Source organism: Gavia stellata, chromosome 31 (genome assembly GCF_030936135.1).
Source record: "Gavia stellata isolate bGavSte3 chromosome 31, bGavSte3.hap2, whole genome shotgun sequence".
In the NCBI taxonomy this organism is placed as follows: Eukaryota; Metazoa; Chordata; class Aves; order Gaviiformes; family Gaviidae; genus Gavia; species Gavia stellata.
In genome coordinates this window covers 765,104-791,920 of record NC_082624.1, presented here as the reverse complement: position 1 = coordinate 791,920, position 26,817 = coordinate 765,104, and the positions used below count along the sequence as shown (strand labels likewise).

At 42.6% G+C, this 26,817-nt stretch overlaps 1 protein-coding gene across 1 annotated transcript; it reads left to right on the top strand.

Annotated features, from left to right (window-relative positions):
• The first annotated feature begins 1,317 nt into the window (after window positions 1-1,317).
• GMCL1 (germ cell-less 1, spermatogenesis associated) lies at window positions 1,318-21,815 on the top strand. Its single transcript, XM_059831459.1, has 14 exons — window positions 1,318-1,499; window positions 2,127-2,250; window positions 5,034-5,130; window positions 5,946-6,043; window positions 6,528-6,640; window positions 7,368-7,433; window positions 7,601-7,685; window positions 7,918-8,008; window positions 8,532-8,672; window positions 13,149-13,218; window positions 17,920-17,995; window positions 18,872-19,017; window positions 19,224-19,311; window positions 20,448-21,815. The coding sequence occupies exons 1-14, from the start codon at window positions 1,318-1,320 to the stop codon at window positions 20,574-20,576; spliced, it is 1,506 nt and encodes a 501-aa protein (XP_059687442.1). The 3' UTR covers window positions 20,577-21,815.
• The last annotated feature ends 5,002 nt before the right edge of the window (window positions 21,816-26,817 follow it).

Here is a 26,817-nt window from a genome sequence, read left to right as displayed (position 1 = left end):
ACTCGGGTGGAACGCCACGGCGGGGGCAGAGGCTGGTGGAAAAGGACCTGGGGGTGTTGGTTGACAGCCAGAATGTGAGCCAGCAGTGTGCCCAGGTGGCCAAGAAGGCCAACGGCATCCTGGCCTGTATCAGAAATGGTGTGGGCAGCGGGAGTAGGGAGGGGATCGTGCCCCTGTACTCGGCGCTGGTGAGGCCACACCTTGAATGCTGTGTTCAGTTTTGGGCCCCTCACTCCAAGAAGGACATGGAGGTGCTGGAGCGTGTCCAGAGAAGGGCGACGGAGCTGGTGAGGGGTCTGGAGCACAGTCTGATGAGGAGCGGCTGAGGGAGCTGGGGGTGTTCAGTCTGGAGAAGAGGGGGCTGAGGGGAGACCTCATCGCTCTCTGCAACTGCCTGAAAGGGGGTTGTGGGGAGGGGGGTGTTGGTCTCTTCTCCCATGTCACAAGTGACAGGACAAGAGGGAATGGCCTCAAGTTGCGCCAGGGGAGGTTTAGACTGGGTATGAGGGAAAATTTCTTTCCGGAGAGAGCAGTGAAGCACTGGCAGAGGCTGCCCAGGGAGGTGCTGGAGTCACCATCCCTGGAGGTGTTCAAGGACCGTGTGGACGTGGCACTGCGGGACATGGTTTAGTGGCCATGGTGGGGTTGGGGTGGTGGTTGGGCTGGATGATCCCACAGGGCTTTTCCAACCTTCGTGATTCCGTGATTCGGTGACCCCGTGACCCGCTCCTTAGCGGCAAACCCATCGCCCCCACCTCTGCGGGCCCAGCGCATGGCAATGCTGTACATCCCCCTCCAGCTGCGCATTGAGAAATGGTTTATAAAATCCCATCTCCGTGCGGCGTCTGGGGGGGACATCACCGGGGGGGACATCACCGGGGGGGGGGGCGGGGGCCGAGATCTGGGGGTGCAGCCCTGCACCCCCCAGCTGCTGCGTTTGCATTGCTGCTGCTGCTCCCACTTTTAGCGCCACAACCCGGACCATCCCTCCCGCTCATCCACCGCCAAGCAAGAGCTGCGATGACGCACTGGGCCGCGGTACTCCGTTCTCCCCCATCACTGCCGGGAGCCTCGGGGACCCCCGGGCCGCTGCACCCCAAAAGCCACGCGGCCCTCCCCGCCGGCGCATGCGCAGAGTGTGAACGCCGCTGCACATGCGCCCTCGCTCCCCTCCCCGCGCAGGCGCAGAGGCGCGGTGGCAATGGCCGCCACCGGCCGTTGCTGAGGCGCCGCCGTCGCCCGCGGCGCCGTTCCCGCTCCGGCCCCGCTCCGCTCCGGGCGGCCCCATGAGGAGACGGCGGCGACGGCGGAGCGGCGATGGGGTCGCTGAGCAGCCGAGTGCTGAGGCGGCGGGTGGGGCTCCCGCGCGGCGAGGGGGCGGCCGGGGACGGCGGCGGCCGGGGCGGCAAGAGGAAGCGCGGTGGGGCCGAGGGGCCCGGTGACAGCGACAGCGACGGCGAGGCCGAGCGGGAGGAGCGGCTCCTCAACACCCCCCGCAGGTCCGGGCTGCTCCGCGGCGGAGGAGCCGGCTGAGGGGAGCGGGGAGGGGGCTGGTGGCCGCCGCCTCTGAGGGGGCTGTAGGCCTCAGTCATGGCTGTGGGTCTGTCAGGGGGCGGGTGGCGGGAAGGGGCTGCAGGGCCGGCGGCTGTCGCGTCGGCCCTGAGGTGGAGAGGCAAGAAGAAGGGGCTCTGTGGGGCTGAGGGGCCTGGCAAGGTCGGGGGTGGGTGACGGGTTGTGGGGGTAGGGGTTGGGACACTCGAGGACCGAGCTCGGTCTTCAGGTGCTTTTCGTGCAGGAATTGGACTTGATGGTCTTACAGGTCTTTTCCAACCTTAGTGGTTCTGTGATTCTGTGAAGGATGTGGGGCGGAGACGGAGGGAGAAGGTTTTTGGTGTGAGGTTGGTCGTGGGCCTGGGGCAGAGATTAATTTGTTTGCTTTGGGAAGATCCTAGCAGCAGCTGCAGTAAAGGAGGGGGGAAGTGAGCGGGGAAGTCATGGGGGCAGCGATGGGTGTGCGGTCAGTCCGTTATGGGGATAAAAAGACCCTATCCTGTACTTTGTAGTTAGTGTTGCTTCTGTAACAGAAACATTTGAAGGACTGTGTCTCTGTTTGCCTTTTTGTATAGGAAAAAATTGAAAAGCACTTCTAAGTATATTTATCAGACTCTGTTTTTGAATGGAGAGAACAGCGATATCAAAATTTGTGCTCTGGGAGAGGAGTGGAACTTGCATAAGATATATTTGTGTCAGGTAAGTGGCTTCTTTCTTACACATACTAGAAACTGTATTTTTAATAAAAGAATATCTGGTAAACATTAAGTGTGACTTGAGCTTTTTTCTTTTCCTTTTTTTCCCTTATATTTCTGACTTAGCGCTCTTTTTGTGGATGCAAACAGTTAAACAACCTGTGTTGTGCTTTTGATAGTAACGTTAGGAAGCGTAGCTGTAGCTTTGTGTTTGAAAAGTTTGTTCGCTTCTGTCTCTCGCTACTTAATATTTTCTAATCTACTCATCTTAACCTTGGTGCATCCTTTGTGAAAACAGTCCTGAAAATCATCTTTTGATGTCCTGAGAATATGTTCTTGTTTGCTAAACAAATGGCTGAGAGTATCCTGCAATGTTAATATTTTTGCAGAGCAAAGAAAGTGCTTCCAGAATGGATTTGTAAAGCACACGCTAACCCAGTTCAATTTTACTTTTCATTGGGACTTGAGTGTAGGAACCTGAAGTGAAATTGCTGGAGCTGGGTCTCTGTGTTTGTTATGCAGCCTTCATCCGAGGATGAAGGCTTTCTTGCTGCTGCATGAGGAAGGTATGCACAGAAGCTCTAAAAAGGAATAAATCTTAGTGCGTACCTACAAAAAAAAAAGATGCTGTTTCTACAAGCATGTTATTTTGGGCTTTACTGAGGTGAAGATCTTTGTGGTACTTTCTGTGTTCTGGGAGTGAAGAGGTACTGTTATCTTTACTGTCTGTTCTCTTTATTACTTTTCCTGTGACAGAAGTGGGGAGAGACCGTGGCTTTGTCTTGAAAGGTCTAATTCAGTTGTGCCGTTAACTTTAAAGCGGGAGTCTAACCTTGGAAGCAATATATTTGAAGCGAGAAGAGAAAGGAACGTCAGGTACTATACCTGAAAACGTGTGCACTTCTTTGTTAGCGGTAGTCAAACACAAAGCAGTTTTATGTGTTACAGGGTGAAGATGTCACTGTGAGGTGCTCTGCATCCAACCTGCTGTTTCTCTGGTGTAACAAGCAATAGTAGAAGCATAAGTTGATTTTTGTTGTTGTTGTGTTAAAGCCATGATTCCAGTGCAGGTACAGAAATTACTTGCATCGGCCGCAGTGAGGGAAATTTCATTGCTTTCTTGTTGGAAAAAGCCTTTTACATGCGTTAGAACCTTCTAAAGAGCATAAACCGAGGGTGGGAAAGTCATTTGTGCATAGTCCAAGATTGCCCAGTGGCAGCCATCTCTGGATAGAACAGGGGGAGTGTTTGACCAGGGAAGACAGCTGGCAGACACAGCTTTAATTGTCCGCAAAGGGAGGATATCAGTGGGTTGGACAGTCAGACTTAGGTTGTGCAGCATGAACAGGACGGGCACATGGCTGGTTCGTCCTTAGGCTGTTGTTGGCAATGATGTTTTTAATTGTCACTGTGATTCTGTTGTTGCTACGTCTCTAGTTCGTGAAGCTAGTCCTTACAACTTAGTGTGGGTTGATGACTAAAATCAAATATTAAATCGCTTCCGTGGATGCTTTTTAACAGACTGAAAATTGTGATTTTGTTCTGTAGAGGCCTTGTTGTACAAGTGATGTTCTTGTGAGATGAAATTTTGTGGTTAAGTTAACTGTTGTCATACATCAGGTTTCTATTTCAGTTCATGCTCTGTCTTTGGAATTATGTTACTATAGGCAAAATATTTTTGGATGTTTAAAATAACTCTCTCAGTGAAATTCTGACTCCTCTTCTGCCTTGTTGAGCAGACTATCTCAGTCTGAATGTTTCTGTTTCCCTAGTCTTTCAAGTTACTGCATTTAGTTTGGTAAATGACAGTAAGGTGCTGCTCTGCCTCTCAATGGCAGATCTGAGAAATGGAGGATTTCCTTTTTCTGATGCTGTTTACTAAAATGATAAATTCTCATTAAATTGAGGAGTTGATCTACATGGCAAAGCTAAGGTAGCCTCATGAGGATTGGTAAGGTGAATAAGGCCCTGGTTTTGAGACTAGTGTGTTATATGTCATCATAGTTAGGGGATATGCCGAAAGTATAGAAATATTTACATAATCAAATGAAATCAAAACTGGATTTTATGTTACTTGCTGCCCTGAGTTGAAATGCTGAGTGAAGAGATCAGGGAATATGGTACTGTACAAATAGACTTTATTTTTTTGATCTCTCAGGTAAACTTCAGTGAGTGATAGCATCTCATAATGGGCACATCTGCTGCTGAGAAGGAAAATCATGAACCCTAGTAGAGCAGTATATTTCACTCCATTTGGATGGAAACCTATCAAATTCTAGTTTTATATGCCTTACACTTTATAATAAAAGGTATATTTACATAAGTGGTGTATGTGTATGTGTCCTTGGTATGAGACTACAACCTTGTACATTACTTTGTATGTCTTGCATGCTTTTTTTCCCCACCCCCCCAATACCCAAACTGGCATTCCCTAATGCCTGCAGGATTTGTTGTCCGCTGGTAACATTAAGGACTAATTATATCCCCATTGGTGGTGTGGTTTGCAGGAAAAGAGCTTCTGTGGCTTTTCTGGCCATTTAAAGCTCTGATTACAGACATGTAGTCCAAACTTTCTAGACAGTTTTCACTTTCAGAAATAGAGCAACTACTGTTAGCCCTTTTCAAGTATGTTGGAATGTTTTAGCTTGTGAAAAGTTCCCTTAATACATTTTGTTCTGCATAAAGGTAAATATTAACGGTTTTTCGTTCCATGTGCTGCTTTTGACAGTTTTAATTTGAATGAAATCTCTTAATTGAGTTCTTTTTCTCTCATCTTCCCTCATATAGTCAGGCTACTTTTCCAGTATGTTCAGTGGATCTTGGAAAGAGTCTAGCATGAACGTCATAGAGTTGGAGATTCCTGACCAAAATATTGATATAGAAGGTAAGTGGGAGCCTTTTATTTTGCCGTAAAGTCTGAAGGTAGAGGTTAAGTTGAACCTGACAAAATATAACTGAAAATACGTATATTTTTAAAGAATAATTTTCAAACTAGTGAATAAGAAATTTGAGAGAATGAGTTCCATGCTCATTCAGTTTTGAGCTTAACTTGGGTCACCAGTAGAGTTGAATTAATTTTTGTACCTCTGCGTTGGGAAGCGCAGCTGAAAAGCAACCGCTTGTCCTGTTGTTTTGACCTCGGGGCTCTTGAGATCAGTGGATGCAACTCTTGTGGAGACCCTAGTGTTGGAGTGTGAAATCACATCTTTGTCTGGTCTTGAAAAGCTACCGGGTGGAGGGCTTGCAGCGGACCGATCTGAGTTGGCGGAATGTTTTGCTATGGTTCCGAGCACCACAGGGTGAGGAAGTAGTGTTTTTCGCAAGAATTGCAGAGAAACTTGTAACATCATAGTAATATCTCAACATTATGCTAGTGATCGATTGCAGAGAGGGATCATGAGGTTTAGCTTCTTTTTATCTAGTTTTACTGCTCTCCACATTGTTCTGTGGCGTGAATTGGTGCCTGTTTCAAGATGAATATTTTGTTTAAATAGTGAAAAGGACTGTATTTTATTGGTTAATGCCATGTTTTGTGTTTTCTGTTTATGTCTGTGCTTGGGCTGGTAAATACTAGCTTTTTATCCAGAGCAAATAAGACTGTAGAGAATGTGTGCTTTCAAGTGGTTTGGTTATACTTAAGGATTCTTTTAGTTATCCATGCTCAATGTTCTGTCTTTGTTTGACACTTGTACTCTTCAGCTCTACAGGTGGCTTTTGGCTCACTGTATAGAGATGATGTGTTAATAAAACCCAGTCGAGTAGTTGCGCTTTTAGCAGCGGCCTGCATGCTGCAGCTTGTAAGTAATAAATATGCAATATTGTTATGCTTTCTTTTCAGATAAAGATAACAGTTCATAATATACTCGCACGCATGTACTGTTTCACCCAGAGAAGTGAATCATCTTTTCATACTAAGTGGGAAGAAACCCAAACATAATGCAGTGGTTTTATTTAAAATACTATGACTAAGATTCAGTTGTAATATTGTGCCACTTTGAGAATCATATCTAGAAGTAGATTAAAATATGTTTTAACAGTTCATTTGTTCTACCCTGAAGGTATTCATTAAGCTTTTCTTTCACGTGATATATTCTTAAGAAAAATCTATTTTTCTGAGGAATGTTGGTTTAAATTTTCTGGATAGCACAGCGTAGGTCGCTGTGGGACATGTGACTTTGGTAATTGTTCAGGCATGAAAATTTATATGAACTGCGTGATATTTGACACTTCCTGTTGGGAAGTTAAAACTTTGAATATTTGTGGGTTTTTTCCTCCCCACAGGATGGCTTAATCCAGCAATGTGGTGAAACAATGAAGGAAACCATTAATGCAAAAACTGTGTGTGGTTATTATAATTCAGCGGGGACATACGGGTTAGACTCTGTGAAGAAAAAGTAAGAATTACTTTCTCCAAGCTGCTTTGCACATTGCTAATTAAAAGTGTGAATTTACAAACAGTAAAATAATGCCAAGTTAAATGTGTGGTTTATTTTTTTTAAAGCTATCTGGCTTGGGCTCTGCTTGTCCTATTTAGTTTTCGAGTTTCTACTACAATCAGTTACCTTAAAATTGGTGTAGATTATGGTGGATTGATTGGCCTGTGCTGTCAATTAATTAATTACTAAAGTATGTTGCTAAAGACAATGTGTTTAGTCTTCAGCGTGACATTGAAGTAATACTTGTGATCATTGACTGTTTTATCGCAAAGCTGCTTTAATATTCAGAACTTAAGCTTAACTTCATCTTAATTAGGAGGGATAATTACACATTTGGGAGCAGAGTGCTTGAGGTTAGTGCTAACTGCTTCCTTCTGCTGTGAATTAGTGTGTTCTCAGAGCTTTCTGTGGCATTAATAGTACTTTGAATTTAGCTTTCACTGTACCCTGAGAGAAACTAAATGCAACTTTAAGAGTTTCAGAGAATTTTGGAGAATGTTATGGTAAACTTCATGGTTTTGAAGTAACTCTTTTTTGGTTTTTTATGCATTCATGCCTTGGGTTAAAGCAGTATTTCAAAATCATGCGGTACATAATCAGGCTTTGTGAGCCTGAGCAACTGTTGCAGGAATGTTGACGTATATAAGAAAAAAATGAAGGTACTAATTCCTTGCTTTTAATCTAGGTGCCTTGAATGGCTCTTGAATAACCTGATGACTCACCAGAGTGTTGAACTCTTCAAAGAACTCAGGTACAGGCTTCAGTTAACATTGAGTGATGAAGTACAATTCCTTCCAAAGTATGTAGCTCACTACAAGTAACTTTCTAGGCTGCTGATGTTTGCTTGTTACCTAGCTTGCTTTCTGGTTTTTGCCTATACTGTCTCATAGAACTGTTACGATTTTTTTTGTTCCCCAGCATAAACCTCATGAAACAGCTGATCAGCTCTTCTAACCTGTTTGTAATGCAAGTGGAAATGGACGTTTATACTGCTCTCAAAAAGGTACTTAGCAAAGGGTCTGGCTGGGGCTTCATGAAGTTGAACTCCTGAGTAGTAGTTGATTTGTAACACAATGAGAATTTTACCCTTTTTGGTATTTACTGAAAGTATTTAATAGAGTTTCAGAATCTTTGTAGGACTGAATGCATTGTGAAAATATCCCTTTAATAATGCCTGTATTACTTGTTTAAAAACTTCCTCAATTAACTCACTAGAGTTTGTTTATTTTACCTAGTGGATGTTCCTTCAGCTAGTGCCTTCTTGGAATGGGTCTTTTAAACAACTCTTAACTGAAGCTGATGCCTGGTTTGCCAAGCGTAGGAAAGGTAGGATTAATTGGCACGGCCTTCGATTGGGGAAAGCATGGGTTAGAAGTAAAATATGATAGTCCTCCTCCACTTCCAAACTTTCTCCCGTTCTCTCCGGGAAGGCTTGCCTCGGCCAACGGTCCCCAGCATCAGATTCTCAGCACTGATAGCTTTTTTACTGTTTTGTCCGCGTGTTTTCAAGCGAGCACATAGCTTTTTCACTGTTTTGTCCACATGTTTTCAAGTGAGCAGACATGGTCGCTATTTCTGCTTTGTTGCTTTTGCTATTGTTTAGTTAGGTTAAGCTTTTGTTGCCTTCTCACTGGAAGGCACTAGTGTGTTTCAAAAGAGGAAAAGTTTGGTCTAACGTTTCTGCTGAAAGGATTTGAATGTAAATAATTTCTAATTTTAGCTGCAAAAGATGATTTGCCTGTCCATAATAACTTTCTCTGATCAACAAGTTAAAACTCAATCTCAAATATAAATAGCGTCTGGAAAATACTTAGGAGAACAGTTGTAATGCAGGCATTCTGTCTTGCAGATTTTGAGGATGACACTGCGTTCCTGGAATCAGAACAGGGGAATGCGTTCCTGTCGGTGTTCACACACTTGAGATTACAGTATATCATCAGTGACTTGGCATCAGCCAGAATTATTGAGAGAGATTCCCTAATACCCTCAGGTGAGTGAGCACTCAGCTGATCAAGTTCTGTGTGCCTTTCCCAGCCTGTCCTACCCTAGAGTAATTGGGAAGGTCTAGGTGCATTTACTGGTCTTACCGCTCATGTGTTTATCTCCAACGCCTGAATTGTGGCTGAAGATTCAGCAGAAGTTGATTATGAAATTTACATCTGTAAAAGTCTTAACAGGCACACACGTAGGTGTGTTAAGCATTTTGTTGATAAGTCAGTTTATCAGAATACTCTATAATCAAAACATAATACATCACCAGGGTTTAATTGACTCCAGAGCCTCAGACGTGCAAAAAACCTTTTCCTTTTGAGTGAGCAAAACTTGCTGTGACTCAACTGTTTTCTAGCCATTATCCTTCTAAAAAGAGCTTTTGATAGGATTTGGGGTAATACCTGAAAATGAAAACCAAAAGCACAAGATGCTTTGAACTCTTCTCTTGTATTCAGAGGCAAGTGTTAGTTACTAGCAGATACTTAGATGGTTTTGGAGGAGATAGGATATTTTACGTATTCCGCTCTTGCCCTTTTATTTGCATTTTGACTTGTATAAAATACATCCTCATTCTAGGTCCTGGTGCTTTTTGAAGCCCGTAGAGTGAAATGCCATTTAATGTTATTACTGATTACTGCTATTAACATGACATTATCACTGAAAAATGAAAAGCCCTGTTCTCATCTTGCTGCTGAAGTCTGAGTTCATAGATAGGCTTTGTTCTTTGCTTGGAAGCTGTGTAAACCTGCTGCTGGTAGATGAATAAGACTGGAAATGAGTTATCAAGTTGGGTTCTCACATGAAAATGTTTTTCCACTATCATTTGTATCTTTTATCAAGTGAAACACCTGCCCCTCCTTCTTTTTCCTTTTTAAATATTTTTATTTTTATTTTTCCCCTCCCCAGACTTAGTTGTGCTCCTTGTAACAGCGTTTGGACTTCTCATGCTTTGCCTTTGAATTTGGCTCCTGGTATCTCTGCTCCATATTTCACTCTGTTCAGTGTTCCATTATCATAGTTGAATCCTAGCATTGAATTTTGCATCTTAACTCTCTGACAGGTTGGTTTTTTTCCCTAGCTCTCATGTGCACAGCTTTGATTATTTTTTTTAATATCTGTCCAGAGTATAATTATCCATTCATCTGGGTCTCTGCGATGTCTGTTTATAGATGTAGTTGTCAAATGTCAATTAAGACTGCTTTTATTGAGCTGTGTATCATTCTTATTTGTAACTTCTTGACAACTGTGTTCTTGTCATCTGTCCACACTTGTAGCCTTGGGGTCGCTTTGGACTCTTGCCGTATATAAATATTTGACCTGTCTTTGAGTTACACTGCTGTCTTCCTCTAAAATTAAAATTATTTTTTTCATCTCGTATTGGCTTTTTCCTTCATGCCACCAAAGATGTCAGCACAATAATGATATAATGATGATATAATGCCAAAAAGGACTTGTTGGGATATTTCTTTTGAAGCCTGCTAGCCTGATCAAATTGTTAAATGCTTTTAAAACACTTCCCTTGCCATTACGATGATGTAGTGAGCATCGCTTTATTCACTTTGTCTTTCTTGTACTGCTGTATCCTGTCTCTGCCGGAAAGAATGGTTTAGTTGCTCTTTGTAGCTGAACAACCTTGAGCACCTCCTTCTCACACGTTGGAATGTTCGAAGAATGCAGCTATCAAAGCTGAATTGTGACTCTCCGTGATAGGGGGTACCTGTGGGGAGGGGATAGGGTCCTTCCCTCGCTAGAAATCTTTCAATCTCTTGCGTGAAAGTGGACAATTACTACTGCTTAAATGTACTGGCTTTCCCTACTCCCAGTTCTGGTTTAAATTAGTACCTTAGCAGGTGGAGAAGCGACTGTCTTCTGTGCTAGTCCTGACAAAGTAAAATACGAAGGAAGTCGGTTATCCTGTGCTCAAAGCGCCTGTTGACAAGTGTTCCCGGAACAGCAGGTGGAGGCAGTGCGTTATAGACGCTGCCTCGAGCGCGGTGCAGTTTGGGTGAATGGTCTGGTCGGTTATGTCTGGTAGATGGTGCAGTTTTTGACCTCGAGCAAGTGGTAAAATTTTATAGTACGCATAGAAATCCCGGAAGAACAGATCTGATCTTTGATATGTGACATTTTATATGCTTAAGTGATGTATAAAGTAAATATAATCCATTTTACTTAAGATGTGATATTGGTACAGATAATAATCAACGTGCAACGGTATCTTCATTCTGTAATAAAAAATAAGATAACTTTGGGTGAATGACCCTTTAGATCCTTAGTTTAATGATGACACAGGAGAACTGTGGATTATTTCCTTGTGAAGTGGCTTTGTCAGCATGTGAATAAGATGTTGCAAACCAGAAATTTGCCAGTACTACACTTAATTTCCTTCTCTTAATGTTGCTGCTGTTATCACTTACCAGAACTGTGGTGGGCAGCCTTTTCTTAGTGTTCTTCAGTGGATAAATTTTGTGTCTACTCAAACCATGAAGCCTTCTATCTATGTACGTCAGAGGAATAACGTTTCTTAAATTGTTACAAGATTAATTGTAACTTTGAGGCTGATATGCTTGTGCTTATTGAAAAAGAATGTGTAATTTTTGCATAGTTTGCAAGGTATTAGAGAGCAAAATGTTTACTCTTTTGTAGTTAAACAGCTCATAAGCTGTGATAAGTGCTGAAATAGGCTTGGTCGCTCTGTAGTCATACAGTGGGAAAGGTAGTGTGATGACACTGAGGCAGTGAGTGTGTGGTTAGTGCAGGAAGAGTATCTGATGTTTACGCTTTACCGGTAATTACTAATTAAAAAAAAAAAGCAGCTTGAATTCCAAGAGAACTGGGAGAGCGGGGAGAGAAGAAGGGCATAATGTGTAGACCTCTACATGTGTAATGAAGTGCTGTTAGAGTTTAATACTTGATAGCGCTTGTAATCCATTGATACCAGTTTGTAGCCAAAAGCTGTGTCAAGATCAGGAACTTTTGCTCGTCATTTAAAAGGAGGCTTAGGCAAATATTGGTGGTGCACTTTCGAACAGGGTACTTACTGGCTGCCGGCACCCAGTATTTGAGGTGGTTGCATCGTACCTGAGAGAGTCTACAAATGTGGAAACTGCTGGGTAGTTTGTTTTGTAGTGTAAGCCATTTAGGTTATTCTAGATGAAACTGTTCTCAAGGAGGTAAAGAAGGAAATCATGTTAAATAGTTGAAAGAAATGGTGTAATTTTATTTTTTTTTAATACCCTGTACGTGCATAGGACCTGCAGGAGAAAACTGAAATACTGGATTAGGAGTTCACAACAGAGAATCTGTTCTTGTTTGCGTAGAAAAGATGTAAAAGACAGAAATACATAATGTCTGTCTGTAAGCAAAATGTTCATTGTTCAACTACAGTTGAAGTATGTCATATGTAAGAGATACATACATATACAAAAATAGAGAAGATGCTTTATCTCCTGATTTTAGGTTTTTTTTTTTTTCCCTTCTAGCACGTCCATTCTCTGTCCCTTAGCTGTGTAGTTTTCCTTCATTCATTTTTATACTTTCTTTTGTACTTTGGTTAATTCCCGTTTTGGTCCTATCGCAGTCCGCATTTTAACTCTACAGTTAGTAGGGCAAGGGCTGGTTTTAATTTTTGCATCTGGGACTTCTAAGGCAATCTCAGCACTACGATCTCACTACTTCTCCCTTCTGTCATCTTCATCAACTACCTGTTTTGTTTTCGTGGTTAACAGTGGTTCTCACTGTTCCTGTCATCCCAGTCCATTCCTCCAGAGTTTGTTCTCGTACGTGACCTTGCATACTTGCCCCTGTTCATTATCTTGACTAAGAAGAACTTACATACTGTGCTATTGGGTGCCTGTGATCCCTTTTGTGTAACTGACTTACAAGCTATTAGTTTTTGTTCTGTTTCATCTCTTGGTAGCAACTGTTAAATTAATACAGCCGATAAAATCTTTATGGTGTTCTCGAAGGAAGACATGATTTATGTTTATTCCTAGTAGGGGACAATTTCTGTTTGTTTTTACCATATCCGTGACAGTCACTGTTTCCTTTACCCTTTGATTCTGTTTTCTTCTTGTTTAACTTGTGTAGAATTCTGTTGGGGATTCAGAAAATAGCACCTTCTCCCAAGAGCTTGTTAACAAGCTCCTTGGCTTAACAGAACTTTGCGCGCTGAGAAAATGTGTTGAGTTGCATCGCTTCTGGCACTCGTGAATGCTTAATAAGATGAATATAGTCCTGAGTTACCTAGTGTTAGTTGTTGATTTTTATCTGTACCGCTTCTTCTGTAGTTGAGGGCTGGAGATGAATGACACAAGTGTGTTATCAGGTGGTGGGTTTGCATAGGCCATCCAGTTAATAAGTGTAACCTTATTATCTCAATGTAATTTTATTTCTATATTTCGAATGTTTATGAACATCCCCATTCCCAGCTCCAAAGACAACGCCAAGCTTATTTATTTTTTTTTAATTTTAGAATGGCTGTCCTCTGTTTACAAACAGCAGTGGTTTGCCATGCTCAGAGCAGAACAAGACAATGATATTGGGTAGGTATATTACAGGCTTTCCTTTATTTATTTCTTAAATTAGAAACCTTCCTCTCATATAAATTCTGACATGATTAACTTTTGGAGTTTACAATAAGAGGAGCGGGGGGAAAGCATACTTCAGTGGTTTTAAACTCTGTGGAGCCATCTGTTCCCTTGGGCTGGCTGATCTCCTGTCCTTTAAACAGTAGAACTCCAGAAAACTTGTATAATGTGACCAGAGGTAAATGCTGGGGGGGGATGGTCTGTATTTTCTTTTATGTTGGTTAATGCTTCTCACCGGTACTTTGCCTTGAAATGTGTGTTGAGGCAGTGAAAGAGTAACTTACGAGCCTTACATTTTAAGCACAATTTTAGGAAAAGTACTGCAGATGGAGAAGAAGCCTTTTCTGTCCTGCTTCCTTCCTCCCTGGGCTAGGTGGGCGAGAGGTTGTGGTGCGGTGTAACTAACTGTATTGCTGTAGAAGGCAATTTGTCATTTTTTGTTTATGCAGGGATAACTGCACGCTAACCTTTGTTCCTGCCTCTCCCATCCCAGCCTCCCAGGCAGCGAGCGAGGGCCCAGCACCCAGCAGGGCTTGGCATCCTGTGACCTGTTTGCCTCATTCCCTTCTAATTTCACAGCCTTTCCCCCACCCAGTGTTTATGTTTGATAGCTCTCTGCACTCCCAGCACCTCCAGCTTTTCCCGGGCAGTTCATCCTTCTCCACTCCTAAGACCCTGTTCTCTCTGTAATCCTCCTGTTTTATATCCTGTCTCTTCTCCTTCCTGGACTACGTTCTGCACTGTGTTGGCATTGCGCTGCCAGTGAGGAAATTCCATGACAACTACCAGCATGGACGTGTTGTTTCCGTGCCCTTTCAAAGATCTGCATGTAGCTGCACTTTGTGTAACTCCCTGACTGGGGTCTGTGTGTGTAATGTGTAGTTGGGTTTCCTGAGCCTGTGCCTAACAAGGGTTGTCAGTGGTGGTGGCGGCTTGGGCAGCGAGGCATGGTTTAATGTATGTTACATGTATGTGTGTGATCACAAACTGTTTCCCTTCCTTCTGCTTGCTTTTTGCCACGTTGCATTGAGCAATGTCCCTTGATTTCTTTCTAAATACCAAAACTATGGCAAAATGCAACTGGGGGAGTTGTTCCTGCTTTTGTCTTCTTTCCTAGTTCTTGGTGTGCTTTGTGCAGAATAAATGTCAGGTCAGTAAGCTGCAGAATGTTTGTTACCTTTCAAAAACCAATAAACCAACTTCTTTATTTTCTTCCATCAGTTCTGTTAGCCCAGCATTTGCCGTTCTGAAGATGAGCATGTTCAATTGCAATGGTAGGCTTAACTTATTAATTGCAATCTGAAAAGCATAAGGACCACTGTCCTGATCTGAACCAAAGGCCATGCAGTCTGTGGCACCGTTCAGCGGTGGAGAGTTACAAATCTCCCATCTCCCTTTAAGGGGAAGAGCAAGCGTTCTCTTGATGTACTTCTCTGGCCGTGAGTAGTTCAGTATTTTCCACCTGGAGGTTTTGGCTGGATCGTTATTGAACGACCAACCACCAATAGACCTGTTCTTAAATACATACAGTCCTGTCTTGAAACAGCTTATGCTTTAGCCCCAACACCCCGTGGAAGTGGCTTCCATGGCTTAATAGTGTATTATATAGGAAATATTTCCTTAATTACTTCCTTTTGATATTATCATGTAATAGTGTAAAAAATCCCCAAAACTTAAGACTTTGGTCTTAAGAAGATCTTTTAAGAAGTGGTTCTCTTTGTCAATAGCAGTGCTTTAGAAAATGGTAAAGTACGAAATTGTGAATCTCATAATTTCAGCTTATAAAGGCTAATGCCAGGTGGTCATAGCTTGTTTCTGATCCTATTGTTTTCTTGGGAAGACTTTTCTTGTAATGCTGTCATTGATGTATCTAACAGTAGATGAATTTACATTGTGCGTTACCTTCTAGCTCGTATGGGAACTACAGTTAATAGGAAAGTATGCACGTAGTCATCAAAATTCTGACACAAGATAAGATGGTGTATTTGCTTATTTTTGATGTCTTTTGGTAGTTCACTGTAATGCAGTGAGAATACTTTAATTGTCAGCCATTAGATATACACACTTCCGAAAAAGTAAGCTCTCATACAAAACTGAAGTGAAGATGATGGGGATCATACCAGCTTTAAAATGAGCAACTTTCACGTTCAACTACAGTGCTGATGATTTCAGTGACTTTTGGAACGAGCAGAGTATTTCTCCACGTTTTTCTTGCTTGTCTAGTTTTCTCTTTTGCAGCAGGGTTTTTTTTTTGTTTTTTTTAAGACAGCTAAAACTGAAAATCTCAGGCAGAGAAAGTTTTACTTAACAATAGACGTCTGTTTGCCCGAATCTCTTATTCTGGCATTCATTGCTGAGGTCTTTCATTAATGGCAATGGTAAGAAGTGGGTGAGATGTAGTGTTTCATCTCAGTATGTCTTAGCTTCTGACTTCAGCAGTTTATAAACTTAATGGTTCTAGGTGGCATCCAGGTTACTGTTTGTTTAATAGTCAATAATGGACTAATTGTCTTTGAACAGGGTGTTCTCTGGAGTTTTGTGGGAGGGAGATGGGGGGGTGGTGCACGCACGCGTGCCTGGAGTGCTTCCCTGTAGTTATATCCAGCTCAGTTGTAATGTCGCTAGTCCACAGCACACAATCTCTGAGAAGATAAATGTTATTTGAAGTCCTGAGATTGCTTCTGTGTCTTCTACTGGCAAGCTGTAGTGCCACCCTGCAGTGAGGTGCCTGTGGTTCGCAACTTGTGTCTTAGGAGGGAAGACATGCAACTGTTCCTTTGTATTAAAGCAAATATTTTGGACATTCGACCAACCCGTAGCTGAAAGAAAAGAATTAAGGTTTTATAAGACCACCCATTTATCCAGATCTGCTGTCCTTCCTCTCACACTTACTGCCTGTATCAGTATCTTAAGACATTTTTTTCCCTTAGAGATAAGGATGCAAACTTAGTAAGCTGAACGAAATGTGAAGTCTGACTCCCAGTGAGCTGAAGTAAGGCTCTATTTTCATATCCCACCTGGTGCATAGCATAATAGCACCTGCTTATTCTAGGACTGCCAACATGGAAATTATATTGCTTTGAAATGTGTGATGTGGTTTGCTCTTTTGATAATAGAGAGGAGAAGAAAATGTTTCTCTTCTATTTTATGTAGTTTGCATTTAAAAGGACTAAACATTTTATTCACTCTTCAGAATTCGAGAATTTTTTAGTGTGGTGTTTGTGACTTTGAACTGTTGCTGCTCAAGGTTTACTTGTTGTGCTAAGGTGGATCACTTTTTTTTTAATTAAACATTTGTTCTGTGGCAGATGCGAGACAGATCTTTCAAGTCCATGACTGGAATCCTTTCTACTCTAATAGTCTCTTTGGCAGTGTTTAAGAATGAAATAGAATAACTTGACTATTCACTAAGCATACGGTAGGACAGTGTAAGTGGTTAAAGCTGTGAGTTTTGCATCTTCTGAGGCTGCTCGAGGAATTGAGAGGGGGGAATACTGATGTCTGTCTGAACATTATGTACTAATGTTTGTGAAATTTGCCACTAGTTAAACAGAAATAAAGCTTTTATCACCATTACTGAATTTAGGTCAGCTACATAACCAGTTCAGCTAGAAGTTGTGGAAAAAGCACACGGGAGGTTCTTGGATGAATTTGGTTAGCATGTTTAGCTTATTTGCCTAACTTATTCATAAAATATTTAATCTTCCAGGATTGTTTTTTACAGAAACGTGGGGCAAAAAGACCACAGACTTGAGTTTGTTTGTAAAAGCTATAGCCGCGAGTTCTGGTGGTGTGTGTACAGTAGGAAGAGAACAGATGCTGCATTTCTTCTTGCTTATAGAACTTGAAGTATATTGTTTGATATTGCGGGTTTATAATTTAACTTGCGGGGGGGGGTTGCCTTTCATTGTGATTTATAATACTCACTTTAAGTGTTTGTCCTCAGTGTAACTTGAAGACTTTCTGGCAATAGTTGCTTATTTGGTTAATGATGTAATCATGTCTAAAGTTAAGTGAGTAACATACCCCTGGAAAACTGGGACTGATTTTACTTACGCTGGCTCCGCAAGATTTTTCTGCGTGTTGAAGCGCCAGTGGAAACTGTTGGGTGAAACAAGTTCATGTTGGTATAGGATGACAGAATCAAGAGGCTTGTGGCACTTCATGATCACTGTGGGCAAACTTTTTTTAGACAAGTTGCATAACCAGCCGCTTGAGAAATCTTTCAGTATGTCTCTGCGGGCGCTTCTTCATAGCGCTGCTGTTCTGCAGAGTCCTGCAGCTGTGCCTTAGCAGTAGCACTCATTTATGTTTGTGTCTAGTAAGTCAGACTAGTGCGTTTAAAAAGGACCTAGGCTTTTTTAGGAGGATTGGAGAATGTATTTCATTGCAACAGCTATTATTTTCTTATCTGGAAAGGTTCTTTTGTAAAAGTCCTGCCTAACTGAGGTTTATATTGCAGTTTTGTAGAGTTGTTGGATGTTCATGGGGTAATTTGGGTTGGAAGGGATCCTGGGAGGTCATCTAGTCTAACCTCTGCTCAAAGAAGGGTCAGTTGTGTGGTCAGACCAGTTTACTCAGGTCCGTCCGTCTTTCCCACGTTAAAGTACCGTACAAAGCTGTGTAAGTGTCCTTGAAGATGCACTTTTTTTGTAGGCCTCAAGAAATAAATAAAAAGGAACTGGAAGGAAACAGCATGAGGTGTGGTCGAAAACTTGCAAAGGATGGTGATGTAAGTATGGCATGTGGCTAAGTCTGTGCATAGCTGACATGTCTTAGACATGTTAGATATTTTCAAAGCACGTAGGTCTTAATTGTCAAACTGCATCAAAAAGATGTAATGGAGGAAATGTTAAGGAAATTATTTTTTTCTCCCTAGAAGGATAAAAACGCTCGCTGTCTTTGCAATGAATAAGGGATTAGTGTCTTAATTGTGCTCTTGCACTGCAAGCAAACCCATGTTTGGAAAAACTTTTAGTGTGTGAAAGGAGGGAATATAGCCACAACTTGTCATTTGAGACCTGTAAAATACATGCAGTTAAAATGTAGCTCTGATCACCGACGTCTTTTTCTTTTTCACTGGAAAAGGAAGCTTTCTAGATAAAATGTGGAATAGTCGCAGCCGGAGCCCCTGTGTGTTCCATATACACATATGTGTCTTTAGGTAACAGGTCTTGTGAAAAAGCAGGTAACATGATTTTTTCCCACTGAAGTCGCTTAACGTGAGGATGTTATACTCCACGGAGCACTTACAGCATGAATGGGACCTGTAGTTCAGTGCTACTCAGAAATACAGCACTGGTTACCAGAATGCAGAAGTATTTTAGATCCACTTGTGTTAAATATTTGTATGTTTGGAAGGCAGCTGATACTAAGCTTGTCTCGTGTAGTCATCTGTCTGCAAGGGTTGGCCGCTAAGTGAGTGATTGCCTACCAAGATGTCTTATGTTTCAAATAGGTGTTGGCAAGGATCCTTGAATCCACCATACATCTCTGTAGCCGAGAATCCCATTCCCAAGTTTGATTTGTTGGAGAAGTGGGCACTTCTCATTCGTATTGTAGCAAATACTCAGACTGGTTTCTTTGGTTTTTTACTTACGTTCTTCAGTACTGCTGGCGGTGGACTGGGTTCAACTTTGGCTTTGACCTCCTTGTTACTTATACAAATCGTTACATCATTTTCAAACGGAATACGCTGAATCAGCCCTGCAGTGGATCAGTCAGTCTGCAGCCTCGGAGAAACATAGCCTTCAGGTAAACAATAACCAAGAGGGCAGACCCTGTGGTGTATGCTAAAATGTCTTACCGGAACTAAGTCTTTCCTTCTGTGCTTGTGTTAAATTTTGTACCAAGTTAGTTACATTTGAAAATGTTATTCTGTCTCCTTGGTAGAAACTCTTTGTGCTGGAAAAACTAAATTATGGGAGACTAAGTAATTTAACTGTTGTTAATATCCCTAGGTTACGTCTAGCCTCTTTTGATAGCAGTGGGAAAATTATTTGCAGTAGAACGACAGGATATCAGATCCTAACCCTTGAGAAGGACCAGGTATGTTTGTGGATTTTTGAGCTGTTGAACTTGAGTTGTGGAGTCCAAGGCATGAAAAAACTGCTGAGAAGTCAACAGTGCTTTTGAAGAGGAGTTGTTCTTCTTGTTGTCATTGCTGATGTGGAATTTCAAGTGTTCCTTTTATGGGTAGTGGAAGATTAAGCTAATTTGTGAAGCGTAACTACAGTAGGATGGCGTGGATTTAATTAGTGTTGATAATAGCGAAATTAGTTCCCATGGTGCTGCTGAAGCTGTCTGCTGCTAGTGTAGTGTTCTTCTGGACGACTGCTTGCTTTCCCAGACTCCCAACACTGCTGAGATTACCTGTCTGAGTAATATATCCATCAGGCTCCTGCTTATTTAGAGGCAAATTTGGAGTTTGTTTGAAGACTCTCTGGTATTGTAATCTGAAGAGTTAAAAGAATGTCTGCATATTGTTCAAGGGTGGTATTTATTACTCTATTAAAAAAATAAATAACAGCCTCAGAGAGGAGTGGAGTTTTCTTAAGAGAATGTGCCCATTTCCACCCATCTGTGACAGCAGAATTTAGTAAGGAATGTGAAATATTTGATCATCAAGTTTCTTAAGTCCTAGTCAGCAGTGATACGTAGATGGTGAGCACGCAGAAAACTTTTCCTTGTAAATGCCGTCCTTACTGTAGGGTAAAGTTTCACTTTTGCTCCCCCAAAACCAGTTCCTAGGGTAAAACCGAATAGTTCCTACCAACAAACTGTGATTTGCTTGAAAGTATAGACTGTTACGGATTGTCTGGTTGGTTAAATCTCCTGAAAGTGATAGTGGCAGAAAAGCCTCCCTTTCTCTCCAGCGTGCTTGAAGGTAGAGTTTGCTCAGCCATTTTTTACAGTTCTCTTATCTTTGATGCAGAAGGGTTGGCAGCACTGGGTCAAAGGGTTAGAGGCATTTTGAGAATATCTTATCAGTGTTAATATTATAAAACAACTGCTTAAGGTGAAGGTGAATTACTGTCTCGGGGTTTTTTTTATCTGCTGCTTTTTAATACATAGTCATTAAAATTCATAGAATGACCGTTAGTATCAATCTCGTGTGCTTTTTGATGTACATCCCTCTAATGGCATCACTTGCTATGCAAACATCCACTGTGTTTGCTTTACAGGAGCAGGTAGTCATGAATTTGGACAGTAGACTCCTGATCTTCCCGCTCTATATCTGCTGTAACTTCTTGTACACATCGCCAGAGAAGAAGGCCGACAGCGAGGCACTGCTAGATAATTCGGAAACCTGAGACCTCTTCAGTGGAATGTAGCAGCACTTCTGTAACTCTATGCCTGCTTTAAGTTAAATGCCCTGCTGACGCACAGAGCTTTGTCAACAAAAAAGGCCTTACGCTGTAGCAAATATATATGGCCTTAGTATACTCCTATGCATATCTGAAGAGAAGATCAGAAATTATATAGGCCAAAACTAGTTATCCCTTTTTTTTTTTATTCCTGTTCTGCATCTTCAGACAGTAGCCATTCCATGTTTGAGAAATGTTATGCTTTTTTTTTTTTTTCTGGGCGAAAACTGAGCCAAATTGAAAATAGGGAATTTGTGTGAATGACACCTTACGAACTTGCCTGTCAGAGTCTGAGCACACGTTGTAGGATGTGTGGGTTTTGTTAGTGTGGTTTTTCAGTTTTTTTTAAATAACTGATCTGTAAATACCAGATCCATATTCTGCTTACTTTTGTGGTCCTTTTCCGTTAGGGCCAAATAACATCTGTGTAGATGTCACCTGTCAACTTTTCTTAGTTATTTAACTGTACAGACTATCAAACCTGCTTGGTTTTAAGCCTTTATTGCATCTCATATATGTACATTTCTTTCTTGTTCTTGGGCTTTTTTTAACGTTGCAGCAAATATTTATCTTTGGTTTTAGCATGTGAATCTGCTAGAAAGGATCCTCATAGATGAATTATTTTTTTCCATGTACTGAAAATACTCTAATATGCTCATCATCATTTGAGTCTATTATACAGCAGCAGCTTTCAGCTAGGGTTCTACTGAATGCTTACTATACTCACATGAACCAAATACCAGTTTTTAAACATTGGGGGTTTTTGTGACTTGTTTTAACTGTTACATTGGGAATATATCCCGTTTTAGCTCAGGAACTTGTGACCTTTGAGTGCCTTTTGAGTTGTATGTGTTAACACAAACTTCACATCAGTTAAGCAAGGTCACAGGATCCGAAGTAAGAGCTGGGAGCAAGAGATTCCTTTCCAGGTGGTGTGACGAATAAGTCAAGTGTAAGAGGTACACTGTATTCGTTCTTTGTATGTGTTGGGTTTTATGTTTGTCTATTGCAATTTTGAATTCTTACAGCAGGATTTTTGGATTCAAAGTGGGAATTTTGCCTCTTTAGTAGCCTATTTTTTTAACGTTGTCAGAAAAGTATAAAACCATTTGTACTTTATAACAAGGATAAAAATGTGTTAGGCAAGATGGAAAAACATGGCAATTTGTCAATAAATGATTTCAAGTGGAATACTCACCAGTGTCTATCCTTTTCTGCCATGAATAGCTTTTTCTATTGGATTCGGCCCGTGGATGCACCTCTGTATAATCTTGCGTTGTGTCATACTTCTTTGGAAGCAGAAAGCAGAAGCATTTTAAGGCGTTCATCTGCTACAGCATCGAACTTGGTATTTAGATACTTAAGTAAGCAGCTTTTCATTTTTTAACTAGAAGTACCAAGTCTTTAAAACTGTCGTTGATTCGGTGGAAGGAAATATGGGCTGCTTGTTAATGGCAGAAGAGACCAGGTACATTAAAATACCCGATTTTTATCTGATGCCAGGGTTGAAATCTAAGCTTCGGTGGTGGGTTGAGCTGCCACAGGCCTCCTGCTTTTTGCTGAGGGCATAGCACCTCCCGCTGAGGTCCGCATCCTGATCTGCCCTTGCACCCCACTGACTCCCACGGCCACCCCCTGCCCCGGCTCACCCTGGACAAGCCGTTGCTGTGTGCAAATGCATCCCCCTGCATGTCTGCCCTTGCTGCTGGGGAACCGCCACCCTGCAGTGTGATGGGGATGTGGAGCAAGAGCTTACATGAAACTTACCTTGATATTTTTTTCCGGACATTAATGACTCCTTCCCTTGATCTCTGGGTGTTTTGGTCCGACCTGTGCCCTCCCTCGCCCTCCTGGTTGTGGAGGGACTGTCATGCAAAGAAACAAATCCCTTCCCAGCTTTGGTCCTTCTTCCCCGGGGACAGGATCAGGGATTTGGGATGGGGCAGTGGTGCAGGTGCCCTTCCTAAGGGGTTGCTAAGGAGTGGCTCAGTGCAGGGGACAGGAGGGAGAGGAGCACAGAAACCCAAACACATCACAACTTACCCCAGAAAATGGGTGGTTGTTTTTTTTCTCTCTTTTATTTGTCACTGACTAGGAGCAGCAATCGTGGCAAAGGGGAGCTGAGAAGTACAACACCACACTCAGGAAAACGGTATGAAAAATACAAAAATAAGGAAGCCTATATATAATATAATTGCAGTCAATTACTAAAAATAAATATTGTAAACACAAAATAACAACATCAGGTGAATCTACAGTCACTCATTTCTGCTAGCAGCTGAACAGTCTTTGGCTTTATTTAACTCCCCTTGCCCCGCACGGAGCCAACGCCCACATTAAGATGCATTTTCTTTGCTTCAGGCCAGAAAGACTCCAGGCTTGTCAGGGATGTCACAAGGTAAATAATTTGACTCCTCCTTACTCCAAATTACCTTGTGACCAGGAATCGCTTCTTTTAACTTCAGTGACCACTTTTCTACCAGAGCAAGCAAAATGATCTGTCAAAAGAAGGTACTTTCCCCTCTTTATTTATCTGCTGGAGGGGAGGAGATTGTGCCAAGGTGGGGGACCAAGGCTCCGCCCATTCCAGTTTATTTTATTGCTGTCCTGTACCTTGTCACCCGTTGCATGGGGACGTGTAGTTTTTGTCACTGTTACACCTATCTCCACTCCCCTCCCACACACTGGACCTTTTCACCCTCTTATCTCTGTCAGACAGCCTGGGCACGTTTGGATTGCCTGATAAGAGACAGTGCAGCACACAGGCACCAAGCTGTCTCAGGTCAAACTACCTCGGAGCTGCTTCCAGGCCGGAGATCTGTGCATCTCGGATACTTATACATCTTGGGTGACTGAATACCATGCTTTTTCCTGCACAGCCTTTGACTCCAAGAAGGGAAGAGGCAAATTCCTCTTGCAAGTCTCAATAATTTGCTGCTTGTATATATAGACATTTAAAAAAAAGCAGTAACAATAAAATCCTGTCGAAAGTGCCAACGAGGAGAGAATTGCCAGGGAGGAAAGGTCGGTGCCTCCAGCCTAGCAGTTGACACAGTGGAAGACCCGGTTCTCCTGCTGCCTGCCTGGGCAGAGAATGTGCCAGCACAACACTGGGAGTGCAAAGAAAATGCATCCTAATGGGAACAACCAAGCAAAACAAAAGCCATCCTAAATCCACAAAGCAGCGCTTCTTACTGGAGGAAAGAGGCAGACTGGGCAAGTCAAGTTGATCAGTCTGTCCATCCCTCCCTACATACAATAGATTTGATCTTCCCTTCATATCAATAGTTACGATTTAATCTTCCCTTCTTCATTTTAAACACATTCACATAACATCCCATGGCAACATTTTGGTGTGAGGTTACAGTCCCACTGAAGTTACAACCAGACTGTACAGCTCATCCCCTTTGAGACAAAAAGAAGCACAAACTTCTCAAACTGTTTCATAAAAACCTTTCTTCCAGCCCCGGCCAAGGGCACACCTGTGGTCACAGGTTAACACGGGTGTCTTGTAACGCTTCAAGTATTGCTTTTTAACTGGGAACGTTTCAGACCCTGCTTTATTCTGAGTCAAAGCAAAGGGGAAGCAAAAGCTTTCAAGCTTTACGGGAGCCTCGTGGATATCCAGGTGGGTATCCATCTGACCAAGCCCAGCCAAAAACCCTCCCTGACCTCACAGAAAGTTTAGATCCGTATCCTCGAGCTTTGTCAGCCCCACAGAGCTGCTGCTACCGCTACGCCCCAGACCAGATGCTGTGGGACAGACCAAAAGCAGCTGTAGCTCCAGGTAACTTGTACTGCCTTTACTTCCTCTGTTCCAGGAGAAGAGAAAGCGCTCAGCAATTCACCACCACCTGCGAGCTCAGGGCTAACCCTTCCTGCCGCTGTAAAGTTACAGCCCGTCCTTCGCCGCAAAGAAAGGCAAGGGGAGCAAGGTTACCCTGCTCCACCCGTCCTTACTAACCAGGTACTTAACTACCCGCGTTTTCTTCTCACCCTTTTAGTCACCCACTCCAACGATTTGCTGAACTGGAGCCTGAATCGGCTCCAAAAGCAGCGCTGCCCCATAGTCCCGACCTTTCCCACTCAGAATCATTACTACAGAATCACTAAGGTTGGAAAAGACCTGTAAGATCATCAAGTCCAACCATCAACCAACCACTCTTCCCCCCCAAACTACAGTTGTATAAAATTTAGCTCGCTACCTGATGAAAACACTACGTATTTCAAAAGGGGTACAGCTGGAGAAGAGATTAAAAACACAGCCACTAATGCAACCTTCTGCGCAGCGCAGCAGGTAAAAACATTTCTGGTTCCATTTTTCGGTAGGCAAAATGCTGGTGTTCTGAGGAAAGAATCACACACAACTGCTTGGTACTGTATTAGCGGATTTCTGTATCATCTTGCAAAAATTTATTTAACATCTTCTAAAACTTCCACTAAACTTGGTTTCTTACATCGTTTCTATACACAGTCAGATTTTATTTGTTATAATTGTCTTGAGGCTTATAAAAAAATAAGCATTTAAAATGCCCAAAGAGTAATTTTGCTTTAAAATGGTGCTGCTGAACTTGACCCCCGACATAGAAGAGATACTTTTGGTGATGAGGTTACCCCAAGCAGTATAAAAATATACATAAAAATAGACAAAAACTCTATCCTCCAAACTGAAGGTCTATTTGTGGGAATTCTTAATTATTATTTTTTTTTGTACATCACTGGCATTTCATAATCTTCTGCTAAATATTTACAGAAACATACCCACCCCCACCTGTATGCCTCTGCTCACTCAGGCAGAGAACTGCAGCGTTTAGTTCATCCGTAGGCTTTTCTGTTGGCAAAAATTATTCGCCGCTTTTCACCACGGCACGCAAAGTGATGCTACGGGCACGTGCGTCCCTGGGAACGCTCGCAGGCAGCCCTGAGGATGCCAAATGGAAAGGAGGTGACACCAATTATTGCCGCTAACTCCATCGAACGAGTTAAGGTTGCCTTTGCCGGTGCCTCGCTGCAAGCCCACGTGCACCGTCAGCGCTCAAGCGCACGTGCCGGTGCCGAGTGTTTGCTGGACCGGGACAGTGGCGTGAGGGATACGGGCTCAGACACGGGTCCCTACAGAGCCCGGGGTTATTTCACCACGCGCTGCAATAGGAAGCGATGTGACCTTCCAGAGCGAAGCAGGCTGGGGAGGGCAGGGGGACAAAATAAAACCTCTCCTTAGGTTAAAACCAGCCTAATCCCGAAAGCTGCTCTGCAGGGCCACTGCTCCCTGTGCATCGCATCCCTGGCTTTCTGGTTTCCCTTTTGTTCTGGTGATAAATTCAGAATGCCCAAACCTCTTGCGCAACCGTCCTCAGGAATTTGTGTCTCTTTTTCCAGTCTACCCCAAGAGAATTTTAAATTAAAAAAATAACACAAGAAAAAAAAAAAAGAAAATAAGTACTCTGTACTGTTCTTAAATGACATTAAGAGGTGAAGTCAAAACTAAGCAATATAACCCCCCCGAGACTATGTACATAAAAAGACGCAAGATCTCTTGAAACATAAATATACAGTGTATAAATCCAGGTGTCACCTAAAAGGCTGAAGACGCAGAACTATTTCACAGACAAAAAGCAAACCAAACTCACCGCGCCAAGTGTAGACACACGGCCACGACATTTGGGGCTGTGTAGTTGCAGGGAGGGGACCGACCCGTCTTGGCGGTGGTTCCTTGTATCCGCACATGCACCAGGGAAGGGTGCTAGTGGTTTCCAGGGGGTGTAACACAACCGTATGTACATGCCACGTTACTACATTCTATTTCGGGTGCGGGTGAGAGGTCGGGAAATGGGATTAGACCCTGAGTCCCCCATTATTTCCAGGCACGTGCTCTGCCGGAGCAGTTAAAGGGGCACCTCTAACTTGGATCCAGCAGGTTCTTTAGTATTGCTCACCAACAGAGATACTTGGTATCTCTCAGTGCAGACTCCGAACACGCCGGTTGAAATTCTGCACCCTGTGCTTGAGGAGTTACCATGACTTTCATGGAAATAATACAGCCTTGATCAGGGTAAAAGACTAATGGAGGTCTTTAGCCCAATCTTAAAGAGGTTTGCTTTCTACAGCACGGACGCGCTACGACTCTGACATACATAAATAGGTACCAGTTACTGTAAAGTGACAATGCAGTGTCTTAATTATTCTA

Bases quoted from the DNA above. Each gene is read 5' to 3' on its own strand.
- GMCL1 (XM_059831459.1), top strand. From the start codon at position 1,318: ATGGGGTCGCTGAGCAGCCGAGTGCTGAGGCGGCGGGTGGGGCTCCCG. The intron at 1,500-2,126 runs GTCCGGGCTGCT...CTTTTTGTATAG, and splicing joins CTCCTCAACACCCCCCGCAG to GAAAAAATTGAAAAGCACTT. The intron at 5,131-5,945 runs GTAAGTGGGAGC...TGTACTCTTCAG, and splicing joins CCAAAATATTGATATAGAAG to CTCTACAGGTGGCTTTTGGC.